At 45.3% G+C, this 16685-nt stretch overlaps 1 protein-coding gene across 2 annotated transcripts; it reads right to left on the bottom strand.

Annotated features, from left to right (window-relative positions):
* Positions 1-277: 277 nt before the first annotated feature.
* On the bottom strand, positions 278-15182 carry kitb (KIT proto-oncogene, receptor tyrosine kinase b). Of its 2 annotated transcripts, none has more exons than XM_079278818.1 (21): positions 15050-15182; positions 13231-13506; positions 12852-13136; positions 11108-11247; positions 10111-10279; positions 9400-9589; positions 9190-9305; positions 8965-9079; positions 8020-8207; positions 7614-7720; positions 6910-7036; positions 6576-6680; positions 5727-5837; positions 5179-5320; positions 4980-5047; positions 4790-4881; positions 4152-4274; positions 3364-3475; positions 2992-3091; positions 2686-2791; positions 278-2425 (listed from the first exon to the last, which is right to left on the bottom strand). In XM_079278818.1, exons 1-21 carry the CDS (start codon positions 15102-15104, stop codon positions 2282-2284), a joined length of 2871 nt encoding a protein of 956 aa, XP_079134944.1. In that variant the 5' UTR covers positions 15105-15182; the 3' UTR covers positions 278-2281. The 2 variants fall into 2 exon arrangements, with proteins under 2 accessions (XP_079134944.1, XP_079134945.1); XM_079278819.1 differs by having other exon boundaries at positions 4980-5044.
* Between the last annotated feature and the right edge of the window lie 1503 nt (positions 15183-16685).

Raw genomic sequence — 16685 nt, 5'->3', positions numbered from 1 at the left:
TCTTGTAGCATGTTTAGTGCTAACTAACAAATGTTAGCATGCTAACATGCTAAACTAATGATCAACATGATACTGTCAAAACATCACCATGTTAGCGTCACTGTGAACAAGTTAGCATGATGATGTTAGCGTGTAGCTGAAAGCAGCCTAGTACAGCCTCAAAGCTACTTACCCATTTCACAGAATTGGGGAAAATGACAAATGAAATGGACACTTTCCAGTCAGTTCTACCCTCACGGGTACTTTCTTTATTATCACAAGTCAACCAACTGTATCAAAACTGCATGATTCTCAAAACCAGCACACAGAACCTCTCTTCTGGCTCTCAACAACAACTCTGTCACAATCAAATGCATTCAGTATTCAAAAAAAAAGAAAATCTAAAGGCACATCTCTATTGTATTTACATTGCATACATGTTTGACATAAATGAAGTAAAATGAGCACACAATCAGTTCTAAACGCCTGGCCACAGACCAAACTAAAGCTAACCCTAAATCACGTACAGCAATACACCACTGAGTCTGTTATAGGTCACAGTATTTAAAGCTACAACACACAGGTGGGAATCAGTGTTTCTCTAACTTACGGCGTTATGTGTTATTAGGAGTTATCGCTTACATGCCACCTTGCTATGGCTCATTTGTTATAATGTAAAAAGAAACTTCAGGTCTCTGATCAGAAAGTATCTTTTGTCAAGCCCTGTTAAAGCCAGTTTTGAGGTCAGCTTGCTGCCAACAACTCGGTATTTGTTCGGGACTCTTGAAGTTCATTTTAATATTTTTTTTTGTTTTGGAATAAAACACTTATTTGCTTTCTCTCAGAGAGAGACATGAGAAGAATGACTTAGGCAAGCATTAAGACCAGAAACAGGAAAACAACTAGCCAGGCTAGCACAAGTAGTAACTCTCAAGAGAAGGGGGGAAAAAAGCACCACAAATTCAGTTTAATTAAGGTTGCCAGGCAACTAGCAGACAAACCTGAGAATCACTGCACCCGGCCAAGAAATAGTCCCACCAATAACTCCCCACTAAAACCACAAATTGTCTTTTTTTAGTACGGCGTAAACTAACAAGACATAATGTATTCATTTGTGTAGTTAAGAGCTATTGGCAGACGGATATTATCACTGTTCAATCAATCAACTTTATTTATACAGCACCTTTCATACTAAATAAAATACAACACTGAATAAATTGATAATGGTAAAACATCCATCCATCCATCCAGTTTCCTCCGCTTATCCGGGGTCGGGTCGCGGTGGCAGCAGGCTGAGCCAGACTTCCCTCTCCCCCGCAACATGTTCCAGCTCATACTGGGGGATCCCGAGGCGTTCCCAGGCCAGCTGGGAGATATGATCCCTCCAGCGTGTTCTGGGTCTTCCCCGGGGTCTCCTCCCAGTTGGACGTGCCTGGAAAACCTCCAGTGGGAGGCGTCCAGCAGGCATCCTAATTAGATGCCCGAACCACCTCAGCTGACTCCTTTCGACGCGAAGGATGGTAAAATGGTAAAACAGTAAAACTTTAATAAAAATTAGAAATGAAATGTGTATAAATACGATAGGACAGAGCCAGGCTAGCTGTTTCCCCCCCCGTTTCCAGTCTTTATGCTAAGCTAAGCTAAACGCCTGTTGGCTTCACCTCCATACTTGACGCACAGATATCGTAAGGTGGCATCAATCTTCTGATCTAACTCTCTGCAAGACAGCGGCATTTTCAATTTCCCAAAAATGCGAACTGTTCCTATAAAAGGGGAGACAACCCCGACACAAAACAAAAAACAGTCCACCCATCACAGCGCCAACTGTGCTTATCTATTCCTCAGTCAAAGGTCTCTGTACTCCCCAAAGCTTCTTAAGATGCAATCTGAGGCTGAATGTAAGCCAAAACTCCTCCTGCTGCTGTTAGGAGATGTTGTATCTCATGGACGGTTAGTGCTGGAGTCTGCTCTATATAGACGTGCACCTGAAATACCTACCACAGAGATCAATAAGCCAATGGGGAGATTACATAGAGGCCAGTACTGAGAGCCCAGAGCAGGGTCGTATATACAGTATCTGTGTGTGTGTGTGTGTGTGTGTGTGTGTGTGTGTGTGTGTGTGTGTGATGCGATGCAGGAAGGCCAGCGTTGGAGAGTTAGTTTGAGTGTTGTTAGTAGATTACAGAGTGTGTTTGGCTCTTGTTGTTTGTGCGGTAAAAGGGGAGAGATGGGGGGGGGTTGTGTGTTTCATAGCTGTGTGTGTGTGTGTGTGTGTGTGTGTGTGTGTGTGTGTGTGTGTGTGTCAGACATAGTCCAGGAAGACGTCAGCAGTGTTTTGCAGTAAAGGCTGGGTGGGGGCTGTCGTGCTGCAGACTGAGCTCAGCCTCCGTGATGGCGCCCTCTGCTGCTCTGGATGACCCGGAGCTTTGCTCAGCGTCAGGTACACCTGAGGAACAACAACAACATTTGTGAGTTATTACGTTTTGATGATACAACTTTTTCCACACAAAAAAAACCCCAGTCTGATAGAGGACTGGGAAATGGAACGAGCCATATCCCAATGTCATATGTGTGGTTCGATTCCGTCTGAGGATTCTTAATACACATGCTGCTCATCTCTTGCTCCGCATGTTTCCTGTCTGCATCGCGACTGGTTTTCTCTAATAAAGACAAAAATGCCACAGAATAGTCTTCGAATCTACTCACATTCCTGGTTCTTTCTGACAGCAGCAGCTCAGTCCTCTCCACCAGTTTCCTGAATGAAGGCCTCTTCAGAGGATCGTGGTTCCAACAAGACAACATCATGTCATACCTACAGAAGTGAGACTGAGATTAGTTTCAACACGGCCCAATGTTCACTGAGGTAATAAAGCAAGTGAGAAGTAGAGTCATTTTCTCATAGACTTCTATACAATCAGACTTCTTTTTGCAACCAGAGGAGTCGCCCCCTGCTGGCCAATACAAATAACGCACCGTTTTCATCGGAGGCTGTCGCCTGAGATACACACTTACATCTCGATGGGAGCCAACTCGGGCCTGCTCATCCTGTGGCCGTCTTGAATCATCCTATAAAATGCTGAGCCCACCTGCATCCCAGGATACGGGCTGTTACCTGCAACACAGACATACCCGCACGCTTCAAATACCTTTGTGTAATTCATGTCTCATTGTTGGGCGAAAACAATACGGATACATCTTATGATGCCTGGCTTCTGGAGTTACATTTTGTATCACAATCAATATGATTTTGCACGATTCACCCCCGCTAAGTGATGTTTACTGTTTTGGGAGCATCATCAGAGCCTCAAATCAGCCCAGTCAGCTCGAAGGGACAACAATAATGGCTCAGAGATTATGAAACAGATGCAACAGCACGGCTCTTACCCAGAGAGAAGATTTCCCAGAGCAGGATGCCGTAGGACCACACGTCACTCTCGAAGGTGTAGACACAGTCGAAAATGCTCTCGGGAGACATCCACTTGACGGGCAGGCGAGCCTGCAGGAGGGAGAGCCATGATCACAGGAGCAGTATGGAACATGTTCCCTTGTTTTCATTCTTTAAAAACATACCATATCTTTTCTCGAAAAAAGGTGCAAATCCTTTAATGCTAACGATTAAAGCTGGGAAATCTTACGCGACATTTGATTAATTATCCGACCAAAAAACCCAGCCCAGTGTCACCAAATCTAGCCTCTCTCTTAAGCTACTGCTGATCAAATTATCATTATGAAAGTCAACAACGAACATGGCTGCTGTTAGCACCGGTACAGCTGAAGCGCAATGAGTGCAATGGGCAGATTGGACGGGTTTATTGAAGTCCTACGGCAGTCACAGATACCAGATATTTTTTTCATCTCTACTTTTTTGATTTGTTGATTGCATTCGGAAAGTAATTTCAACACATAAAGCAAAGATGTTAAACTGGGATCACCAATCCCTAGCTTCAATTGATTTGTGGACTGAAAGCAAAATAAACAGCAGCTACTTTCTTTCTTGTTAATAGCTTATTGTAATCTTTCAAGCAAACATTACCAGATTCTGAGGACTGGCTTATTCTGTCTTGTATAAGTGTTGACTGGACAAAACAAGCAACTGGAAATGGAGGAAGGAAGGAAGGAAGGAAGGAAGGAAGGACAAAGGGTCAATGAGAAAAAGGGACGGACAGACTCACGTTGCCCCGGAGCACATAGCTGGCGTCAGTGGTGATGTCTCGAGCCAACCCAAAGTCACAGATCTTCGCCACCCTGCCATGAGTCAGCAGAATGTTTCTGGCTGCAAGATCCCTGTGGACACACTGAACACACACACACACACAGCAGTGAGTATTGACATTGTAACAGGTTTCTGCAGTGAGTGAGTGACATGCAGCACACGTGTACCAATGAGGCGGGCGAGTTCGACTTGTTACAAACCACATAAACACAAAAGGCTTATTGGCAGCACTTTAACAGGACATATAAATGCAGTAAAACGACTGTATATAAATGGCAAATAAAAACACAATTAAATCAATGAAACAGAAAAAATATCCAAATGTTTTAGCACCGTTTCGGGGGATGGTTAGGATGGTTTTAATTCAGACTGTAGTATTTCAGATCCTGAAGGAGCTGGTTCCCTGTGTGCGCAGTGCATGATGATCTAACATGTAAATGCATCTTCGCCATGTTTAGCTCTGAATGTACGGGCACTATAAGCTGACATGTTGGCCCCAAGCCACAGCGAGAGTTACAAACCGGCAGCAGCACTTTTAAAATCTCCCCCGTAACGACTCTATAAATAAAAGAAGCGCACGGTCGGTAAAAGCCTTACGTTCTTGGAAGTAATGTACTCCATTCCCTTGGCCACCTGGTAGGAAAAGCTGAGGAGATCTTCGGCGTCCAGAGACAGGTCCTCTACATCGACTAAATAAAGACGACATTGTCAGATTTCTGCGGTCGGCGAGGCACTCAGTGTGTTGTTGAAAAGCACCATGAGAAATGTAGAGTGAGAGACTTTCTACCTGACTGGGAAGAACTTTCTTTCTCAGAGGGACGCATGGGCATATATCCTGTACCAGTCACCTCACTGCTGCACCGACACACACACACACACACACACACACACACACACACACACACACACACACACACACATTAAAGCATTAAATGGCAATCGTTTTTGCAATTGCAACCACAATTCTAATACACACACATGCACACCTCGCTGTAGGCTCCGTTTGGTTCGACACGTTGCGATAGTAACCATCACCAACTTGGGAGTTTAGGAAGGCCTCTCGCTTTCTGCGCAGGAAGTTGAGGAGGTCGCCATAGCAACAGTACTCTGTGATCACCAAAATTGGGCCTGGCAGGGTGAAAAGAGATGAAAAGAAAACCTCACTCGCTGATTTTGAGACCGCGTGACACCACAGAACAATGAAACGAGACGCACAAAACACAAAGCTCGAATGATGAGTGGAAAAAGAAGATGGTGTCGGGGGTTGATACATTTGACTGTTCCAATGCAGGGCATGTGTTCGATTTCAACGGTTTTGCGTTGAAACTTATTTGTGTCGATATTTTTAAATCATGGTTTTTCATGCCCAAGTGTAATTACCATAAAACACAATCAGTCAATAAATATATGATAAACAAGCAAAATGCTTGGCAGTTGTAGTGTCCGCAATCAAAATCCAGACCAAATTTTGCCCAAAATCTCTCGCGCGTGAACTTCCCAAGAGTGAACTAAGTGGTGAAGCTGCTCCGCTCACCTCCGACAGTGCAGGCCCCCAGCAGGTTCACGATGTTCACGTGGTTTCCGAGGTAACTGAGCACCTTCAGCTCTGACATCAGCGCCTCCTTCTCCGTAGCGTGAGCATTGGCTGGGATGACATCATCGGGACATTTATGAATCTTATGATGCCACAACACGCAGGCTGTGTCCAAAAGTACTCCCGATTTACTATATGTGTTTTCTGTCCACCATTTTATTTGAGTGTCAACGTAAAATAAATGTTATTTCCTGCAATTATATACATGCGTACCATCTAGTAGATAATTATTTATTGTCAAATTGGTTATCATGCTTTTCATAATAGTGCCTTTAAACTCCTTAGAGACTACAAAGAGCCCTGTCTTTTACTGCATCATCTTTGATTGATGATCACGTCCAGCGTCTATTTAAGTATCTGTAAATAAAAACAGCTAAATAGCTTTTCCCCGAAAGCGCAGAGGACTTAGGGGACTTTCCGGAATGAGTTGTGTCTGCAGGCATCGTCATGAGTTGCATACAGTCCCCCGGACAGCAGGGCAGATTGTATATTGTCTGAGAGGTAGAATCCAGGGTAGAAAAGTTACACCACTACTGCTTGGAAGGCTTGAATACTGTGAGACTCCATGGAAAGTACATGCGTACTTCATCCAGAAGACAATAAAGCAGGGGGGGCCACTAGTATTTACAAGGCGAGGGGCTTACATTTGTTAAAAACCAAGCTCTGCGGTTTAATATGGAATAAGGAATGGAGAGCAATGGAGTGGTTTTCGGACACAGCCTTAGAGAGAGAGCTAAAATTAGACCAACACACAAACACACACACACACACACGCACACACACACTTACGTTTGAGCATCTTAACGGCGACGGTTGTAACAGTATCTGCGGAGCAGAGTCCATACGCTGTGGCCCTCACTACCTTCCCAAAAGCCCCAGAGCCCAGAGTTTTACCTGTGGGAACACACACACACACACACACAATTCAAAACAAACTCTAATTACGCTAAGATCCCCAATATACACACGCTTTAAAGACATTTTAAAATACTCTAAATCGAATAATATCTGCGTCACCTTTTACTGTATCGTTCTGCACAGTGAAGCTCAAACATCCAAGTTAAGCGACCGTGAGAGAAAGACATGCAGTGTACAGATACACTAAACACGGGCGCTGTCATACCGAAGCGTAGCTTCTGTCGAGGAAACTCCCACTTGGAGTCATATGGCAGCTGGGTGGGGTCGATATATATGTAGTTGTTGCCGTGGATACTCTCGATGACCTTCCACTGGATTTGGAACTTTGGTTTCTGTTCAAGTGTGGAGAGATTCATGCAGTATTTATATACAGAGAAAGTGATGATACTCAACTCCATGTGCTCTTTAGCTGTCCGTCGCAAGACTGATGATCCCACCGTGAATTCACTCGTTCTCAAGGGAGTCTGACTCATGCAGTAAGAGCAGCACGCTGTGTGTATCACTTAACCACAGCGTGTCTGCACTTTTGAATGGCTGATTGGTTCATTTCAAATTCATTAGGACACATTCATATCGATTAAAAGGAAATACTTCCTCTACCAAATGCAGCAAAAATAAACTTGTGTGATCTCAGAAAGATGCCTCTAACTTAAACATAGAACAATCAAGATGGAGGCTTGAGTCATTGCTTAATGAGAGCGGGCCTTTTGCCAGAAACTACTGCAGCCATTTATTTTTCTCAACGCTGGTTGATGAACTTGAGTTCACACATCGACGTCTGAGAATTTTGAAACAGGGATTATCGGTAGATCGATTTATGTGATTTGTGAAAGACTCATGACCCCACTCGCTCTCTTATTAAATGCTATTTCTTCATTGCGCTGACGTATGATTTACTTCCTGCCTTACCTGCACGTATTTATAGAGCAGCACCACTACAATGAGGCTCAGCAAGATGCCAGTGGCCACCATGCCGGTTAGAAGAGGAGTGAAGAGTTTGTGGGGGACGATGCGCTCTGAGAGGAAAACACACACACGCCAGGAGTAATCAGAAATCACACGGAGCGCTGAAGTACACACACACACACACACACACACACACACACACACAAACACAACGCAGTCAAGCAGTCACACGGTCACATCCTCCTCCCCGGAGTCAAGACAGACAGCTGCAGCAGTGGTGTTTCGTTTGCAAGCGAGTCCGCACAATATAATCCCAGCCTGCACAGTCAGCATACACTCATCTCATTCAATCTGCACCCAGTAGCCACACAACTGGCTCAATGGGTTTGTGTGTGTGTGTGTGTCGTACCACTGATGGAGAACAGCGTGTAGGCCTCCTCCCCCTCCGTGCTCGCCACGCACTCCAGGGTATGATAGTGCGCGTGCTCCTTGCTCACGTTCAGTCGGCTCACCACCTCGCTCCGACCGAAGGTGGACTCTGTCACCATGGGGACGTCCGGAGTCTCCCATTGGGTGGCATTGGGCAGGTGGGAGCACCTGTTGAGGGGTTATGAAGTTGTTTCAGGTTACATTTTCCTCTCATGGTTTTAGCACAAGGATGAAATGATTGCAACCACGGCCACTCTCAGCTTCTGTGCTACTCATTCTGGCAATAAACCAATTCATTGTTGAGCCCATACAAGTTTTTAATGTCTTATATTGTGTTGACCAACCGTCAAAATCCGGCTGGCTTAGCTGTCTGAATACGAATGAGACTATGAGATCACATGAAGCAACTTTTTCCCATGAGCCTCTACTGTTCTCTGTTGTCTGGAACTGCCAGACAAAACAACAGAAGGTGTTGAAGATTATTGTGAGTAAAATGCTCCGAAGTCACACTGCTGTTCGGTTACAGCTTTTAATATGAGCAGCAGGGAAACCCAAGGTTTTTTATTTTACTTATATATGTAAAGGTAAATTTAAATGTATGAAAAAACATTTCTTCTTTCTACATCTTATTGTTTGGATTACAAAATCGACATGAAACTGAACTGACTATGAAATAAGAAGGACAAACAAAAAGAAAATTGAAGCGATTGAAAAATAATGTGATGCAGTTCATTTGTAAAGTCTGTTATTACATCATCCCTTTCGACATAATCTAATGAAAAGACCGAACAGCAAGATAAAACATTAAAGATGTCAAAGTTTCCCATCCAGCTCCAAACAATAAAGCAGCTGTGTATTATTAGTCTTATTCTGATGTAAGCAATTTCATAGAATAAATAAAGCGACCAAAACATTTTAGACGTACCTCGTGTGGGGCAGCTCACAGAAGTACCATCTTATCTTAGGGACTGGGTAACCGGCGGCGATGCACCGCACCTGTCCATTAACAGGGCCTTCCTGGGCGAGGATAACCGGCTTGCCTTGTAGGGGAAAAGGTGGGCAGATTGATTTAAAAAAAAGAGACGCATATATTTAGCATAGAAAACGTATAAATACTGAATGCAATGCACCAACTGTGAGAGCCACTTACTGATGACGTACACCTGGAATGAATGGTCGACAGACGCGTCCTCGTGGCTGGCCGAGAACTTGTAGATCCCGCCCTCCGAGCCGAAGACCCTCACAAGTCGGAGCTCGCTGATGAGTCTGATGAAACAAAACGCGAGTTTTCCTAATTCTGCGTGTGTGCACATGCGTGTGGCACTTGCAGTGGAACTCGCACTGCGAACTCTGCCTGTACCTGTATTTGCGGCGGTGGATGGTGATGACTTGCTCTGTGGTGTTGAGGAGCCGTTTGCCGTCGTGGGACCAGGACAGGGACCTGGGGGCGGGGTAGGCATTGAATTCCACTCGGAGGCTCAAGCTCTCCCCCTCTTTAACGTCGGCCTGGACCGGACTTGGGCTTCCTAACATGGTGATGAACCCCTGATCTAGAGGGGCATCAGAAACACACGTACTTGAAGAAAATGTCCACCTGCACACTTTACACAGTAGTCCATCTATGTGTCTACGTGTTGCAGATAAGCTGTATGCTATGCGTGTCATCTGTGTATTCCTTGTGTTTAATGCCTTGCAGATACCTACTTGTGTTTCTTCAACCTACGATTTTGGCAAATCTTTGCTTTTTTCAGAACATCATTTTCTTTTGCTGCACCTGGTCTGACAAGTGTGTCTTGCCAAACGCGTGTCCAGACTCATTTCTGACGTTGTCACTGGTATATAATATCACACTTTAAATAATAACAGCTGTTCTCCTGAGGCGTCTACATATTTGCATACTCTGCAAATTTGAGATCATAAGTTTTCCAGTCAACAGTCCTGTGAATACCGTGAAGGAAGGGCGTTGGTGGAGTTTCAGAGGAGCCCCGACAATGTTGCTTAGAATCCAGTTGGTGGCGCTGTCTGTGTCTGTATCGACACACATGCGTGCACGGAATAAACAAACACTCACCTCGGACATCCAGCTGCAGCGCTGTGGCACTGGCGCCTCTCTTGTTGTGGGCGTGGCAGCGGTAAGTGCCCGAGTCCGATTGGTTGACCGCTGTGATCAAGAGTGAGGTGGCACGTTGGTAACCGCGTGAACCGGACAGGATGTGTGAGGTGTGGGATTCATCAGGGTGCTGCAGGGCATGGGGGGGGGGGCAAAGGTCAGCAGGGGCATCGTCACACAGATCCACTGTTTTCAAGGTGGCATGCTTCAGATAGATTATTTACGACATTTATTTACAACATGGCCACCGCTGAGCCGGCGGCTCGCTGCTATCGCGGCTAACAGCGCTAATAGTGGAAACTACGGCAAAAGCGCTGACAGAGCTAGTAGTGTTAACCTGAGGGGGGGACCAGAGGGCGGATGCTACACTTCTTTGACTCCGCCTTCGCTCGGGACGGCGTGATCAGCTGTAACTACCGTGGGAAAGCAGTGCAGAGCGGAGGCTGTGAGCTAGCCAGTGGGCCACATGCACTAACGTGCACTAAAATCATTGGTGGCCGGCCCGGCTATGACAACAAAGCAAAGAGAAGCTCTGGTAGCCCCACACACAGAGGGAGAGTGATTTCATTCTCTGCTCAGGTAGACATTACTCGACCTCATCTTTACAAAACAAATAGTTGTTCATCTTAAACAGCTGGCTTAACTTTTAAAAAATCCGGAACAATAGTCAAAATGCTCTTGCCACCAACCAAACTTACTAAAAATGGAGTATTTAAAGTTATCACAATGTTTCAAATATAATTTATCGATTTAATTCAAAGCATTCTCTGCACTGTCGGGTATACTATTGTTTTCAGTGTAAATATCTCTCTGTGTCTTGGATTGGTACGGGTTAATGTGCTTTAAAGAGGGGGCAGCGAGTCAGACAGAAACACGGAAAGCTTCACATCCTGACAGTCAGTCACCCCGGACATAAAGAGGCCAAGGAGAAACCGGTCAATCCCTTCATCAAGCTCACCGCGGTTGAAGGGAAATCCCATTCGACACTGAATTCCAGGTTGACGTTGGCGGAGCTACAGGTAATCTCAAACTGTTCTCCTCTCCTCAGGATGACTGTGTCTTTCTGGGACAGCGTGATCCCTGGAGGCACCTCTGGCACTGGATTATGAGATCCAAAAACAACATTATCATGACAGATATGATTGAATGACTCATTTAAACTCACTCGTGGTTGCGTGTTGTTGAGCAGTCTGAAACGACTGTATCCGTATTCAATCGTAAAAAATACCCTTGAGGGTGTGTGACTCCAGTTCGTGGACAAACACACACTGACAACAACGCACACAAGTACAGTGTTTGCATGCGCAGACACTCATGTGCAAATAAACCTGGGATAAACCTTGAATATTATTTTTCTGGCGTCACTGTGTTTGACGAAGACTGCGGTAATTCTGTTTACACCAGACGCCGCCTTCATGCACCGTTACAAAGCTTTGTTGGGTGTGGGACTCTTATCCCTCCGCTCCTCCCTCCCTCAAGTCTCTTTTCTCACTCCCTCTCTCCAGCAGTCAGAAGGACAGTGCGCCCCGGCTCCTCCCAGCTTGCCTCTGTTGACTTCTTCCCACTGCAGACCAAACTGAAAATGCTGACGCAATGCAGAGACAAATAGAAACATGATCGGTTCCAACTGACACTTAGAAATGCTTTTATGGTACATTTGCTATTAATATTGCTGATATGAAAAGCTATAAGCCAACCCTCTTCTACCAAAACACATCTGCAATGTGGACAGTTGCTGTGACTGCCACTGATCTCTGCCAGGATGCATTATGGTCTCCTATGAAGATTTGTAGCCATGGCAGCGGCTCTGCTGGCCTGTTGGGCCGGTTCAGACTGAGGTATAGAAGGTTTTTCTTTCTCCTGGCATTGATGGTCCCCAGTAGGTGAATCCATTCTGACTTTGGTGATCAATTTAAGTGTTCACAATACATTGTTTTGCGATAAAACAACCTGCAAAACGAATGACATTCCCACTATTTACTCTGTGTTTAATTAGCAACTAGCACGCTAATCCACTCATAAAACGCCATACCTGTTTACGATCAGGTCGTTCGGGTTATCGTTGTGAGCGTGTTAGCGTGCCAACAGACTTGGTGTCTTGTTTACTTATGTAAGATAAATGATTTGTCTACAATAAACCACAAGTCCACTACAAAGAAACTACTGTTTGAGAGTTTAGTAGCGCCTTCATAGCTGAGTGGTTGCAGCACATGCCATATAACCGCCTTGGGACCCAAACCAAAAACGCCCCGAAAAATCATTCAGTTTAAATCAGCTTAACATATGATTTTCCATTTCATAACTCATATGACGACGTGTATCAGAAGAATATATTCTATTAACCGCTGTTGTCCTCACATTGTCCCGCCCTTTAGCTTTGTTGTTCCGCTGGTGACAACCTCTTTGTGTGCACTTTACTGTTTACTCTCACTGACACAAGCATTGGGAACATTTGCATTATGGTTTCCCCAGAGGCATTAGCAAAGTCAATTGCTTTGGCTTCACCTTCCACTGACTCATTGCTGGGAGGCTGCACGAGGCATAACTAAGTTCACAAACTCTGACTTCATAGATCTGCCCTCAAACACTCTTTGTTAACCCTTTTAGCTTAATTATCACCCAAATGACAGATCTAGAAAACATATGACGAACCATTAAACACTGGTATACTGAAGGATAACCCCAGCATGTCTCTCACTTACCGAGTCCTACATCCACAGTGTATTGGCTCGACGTCACTTTGACCCCAGCCAGCTGTCCCACGCACACGAAACAGCCCTCGTACTCCTTCCTCACGCTGCTGATGGTGACGCCTCGCTGGAGGTGGCTGCGGTAACGCACGCCAGGGGGCAAAGGTCGTCCATCGCAGGTCTCCAGGTCCAGGAGGGTGACCTCAGGGTCGGTCACGAGACAGGGGATGGTGCAGTTCTCCCCTGCGCGCACCAGGATGACGTCCACCATGGTGCGCTGGAAGACGTTCTGGGGGTCTGAGGAGACGAGAGGGTGATTTGCGTTGATTGACGCATCACACGCACCCGTGCGAATCACGTGCCCCCGCCCCCTCCTCCTCAAAACACGCACCTTTGACGTATACATAGATGGAGCTGTGTTCCAGCGTGCTGTTGTTGACGCACACATAGCGACCCGCGTGGTAGGCCTGTGCCGTCGCCACCTTGACGTAGGCCGCTCCGCCCTCCTCCACCTCTCCCTCCAGCCTGCGAGCTCTCTCCCTCTGCCACCTCAACCCGGACTGGGCGCTGGACGTCGTGGCATTGTTGCGGCAACGCAGCTCCAGCCTTCCCCTCTTGGGAACTACAACGTGGGGCCCGCTGGGGGAGATGACCGGCTGGCACCAAACTTCGAGACAGAGCACATAGGAGGTAATGCGGATGACGTAAAGTCGTCAGTCAGTGTCACTGATGTAGATGAATTACATGCTCTGGGAGGAGTTGCGAGAAAGAGATAGGAATCCATGAAAATGGCTTAAACAGGACAAAGCAACTAAAGATTGCCGTCATCAGCGATTAGTTCCCAGGTTATGTTGGAGATGAATCCTTTAGTTGTCCAGTCTATAAAATCCCCACCACAGTTATGTACATACGTGATGGTTAAATGGGATGTAATGATTGGCACGGAGCCCCTTGGGACAGAGTGCTATCAAACCACCACGGCTCAATTGAACAATCAATAATTATGTGCTGTCTACCCGCTGAGTAATCATGCATTAAGCTCCCTAAATCCACTCCCTTAAGTTGAGTGTAGGAAACCAACATTTCTCAGTTACCCCCCCCCCCCCCCCCCCCCCCCCAATTCCAACTTTTGTTTGTCTTTCAGATTTCCACATGATAGGCGCCATTTCAAGAACCGGATCTTCATGTGACTGTTGTGCCTTCGGGGCTGCATGGGAGATGGGCTGAGCAGTCAAGGAGGAGAAGTGGATGCAAAAAAAAGAAAACTCAAAAAATATCAATATCTGTGTTTGTGCAGGCTGCAAAGTGCACGTTTTATCGCCTGCCGCTAGATGCAGTTGGTGTTTGAGAAAGTAAAACACAAAGGTTTCAAACAGAACCTGGGGCTGTTTTATGACTAACACACAAGGCTATCATCACGTGTCAGAGCTGGGTAAATGTCAAGGTGCTGCTGGGTCTGTTTCTGGTAAAGATGTGTGTATCCAGGCTCTTCTTCGTTCCTTCTGCTGTCCGCGCAAAAGCGCACAACTTAATCCCCGTTTTATTTCGGTGGGATGAGTAATTAATCGTCCTCGAACACACCAACACAAACACACACACACACACACGCACATACACACACGCACACACACACACACGCACACACACACCTGTTGCCTACCGGGAAAGGCAGCCCAATGGCATCTCCCTCGCATGTCAACCCAACAGTATAGTTATGCAAATGATGTGATCTGGAGACGTGAGCTGACAGGTTGATCCAACTGCACCGTTAAACGCCACTTTGGGTGTGTTGAACAACGTGGAGACAGAAAATGTGTGAGCCTCAAACAGCATAATGATAGATGCTGCTTTTTTTATATATATATATTTTAACTGTTCACATCTAATTTAGTGTAATTAAGGGTGGAAAATACTTTAATTTGTGACACTAACAAAATGTAGGGCAATAATCTGGAGACAGAGCAACACTTCAGTGAAATGAAAAGACCACTGTAATACTCTAATGCAGTACATTAAAATCATTTGGTAATGACGCATAAAGGCATCGTCACTCGTGTCCTTTGGAATAAGATACAACTAAACTATAATGTATGAGGCTGTTGTAAGGTGATGCGATAAAATGAGGTCACTATAAAGTCATTATTGCGAACACAGACACGCCACGAGTCGCTAAAAGCAATATTTCAACAACATTCCACTTGTTTTCTTACCTGTTAGTGGCAGCAGAACAAAATGCGAGGCGAAAGCCAACCAGGGGCATCTCATGATTGAAGCTTTTTTTTTTCCTTTACTCTACTCCGCTTGTTTCAAGTGCAATAACGACCATCCTGCGCTTATCCATCCATCCACAGAGCAGGACCCTCCACGGCGCTGCGCGCACAAACACAACGATCCAGTGCGGCTGCGACTCCACCACCCCCCCCCCCCTCCCTCCCTCCCTCCCTCCCTCCCCCCCTCTGCGATGGAGTTCACTGGAGCTTAAAGACACAGTGCAGCGCCTCTCCTCCCCTGCTCCGGATTCCTGCCACTCCTTTCTATCCCGCTTTTGGCTGGAGATCGGCCAAAGTGATGAGTCGGGAGAAAAAAAAAAACACAACAGCACACGGATCTCTCCAAGCCATCCTCACCTTTTTATTTTTTTTTACACAGTCATTGCGAGAAAAAAAAAAAAAGAGTCAATTAAACTCTCCAGTAGGCCTAATGGAAGAGTTGGCTGTGATTTTCAATGGGATGACTGTAAATGTTTATCCCGGACGTGAATGCAGCATCATGACGGGTGACAGCCCCTTCTCACACTTCTTGATGACGGCTCTCTCACTTGGCAGGAGTTTCCCTCTACACAGAAACCCGTCCAGTTTGTGATGTGCTTCCGATGTCTCGCGTTTCCCAGCTCTAATCACCCCCCCATCCAGATTTAATCAACTATAATATCCCACTAGGAGCCAATAAACGCATCATTGCGTGGCTGTGTGTAGGCTACGACTCAGACAGACTCCCAACAATATTACATGTGTGCATCAGTCATACCCAAGTTTTGGATAGTGTTATTCTAAGGGAAAGTATAGATTTAAAAAATAATAATAATAATAAGGATACAAACACCAATACTGACGTCTTTTGTTGTTAATTATTTTTATTGTTATTAATCAAAATAGCTTTTTAGTAGCTATTCACAAATGTATTATTTGCTATAAATATGAATCCCTGAATGTCTTATACTATAACATTTGTTATGGTAACCCCTTAAATTGGTTGGGGCCTTTGCCTGGTTTGGTAATCCAGTTTTAGTCAGGAGGTACCTATACCTAAACATTGTGATAAATCATGTGGTTACAAGAGACCAACAGGGCGTGCGATTTCTCAATCCTTCTTCGTCATAATCCCAAAAAGCAACTGCATAGACCAGATAAAGATGGACGATTGGGCTGTGACAAAGAATGAATTAAGAGAAACACATTAAAGTAATTTGCCACTTAATTCACTTTATGCCTTAGGGCCGGCTCTGCATATTTAAGTGTGTGTGTGTGTGTGTTTGCATGGTTTGGTTATGTGCAGGTTTTTATCTTCTGGTCTGTGTTTCCTGTTGCTCCAGAGGAATATGTGAGAGGACACTGGGGCCGTTGTGTTTTTTTTCGAACCTCACTGTACCGCCCCGTGACATTATGCCTTTTTTTCAGCACATGATGGCAGGATGACACTAAACAAACTTAGAACAGAAGCAGAACTTTTCTTTAATTGATTTTGTTTACCTCATTAGTTTGTTTGTGCAGTATAATCATCTGGAAAATGTGACTGGTGATAAAAAAGAAGAAGAAAAAAAAGAAGCTGTGGGCGAGTCTAACTGCA

The sequence above is a fragment of the Melanostigma gelatinosum genome (assembly GCF_949748355.1).
Source record: "Melanostigma gelatinosum genome assembly, chromosome: 11".
NCBI classification, from domain to species: domain Eukaryota; kingdom Metazoa; phylum Chordata; class Actinopteri; order Perciformes; family Zoarcidae; genus Melanostigma; species Melanostigma gelatinosum.
The sequence above is the reverse complement of the archived record's forward strand: the minus strand, read 5'-3'. Positions and strand labels throughout refer to the sequence as shown.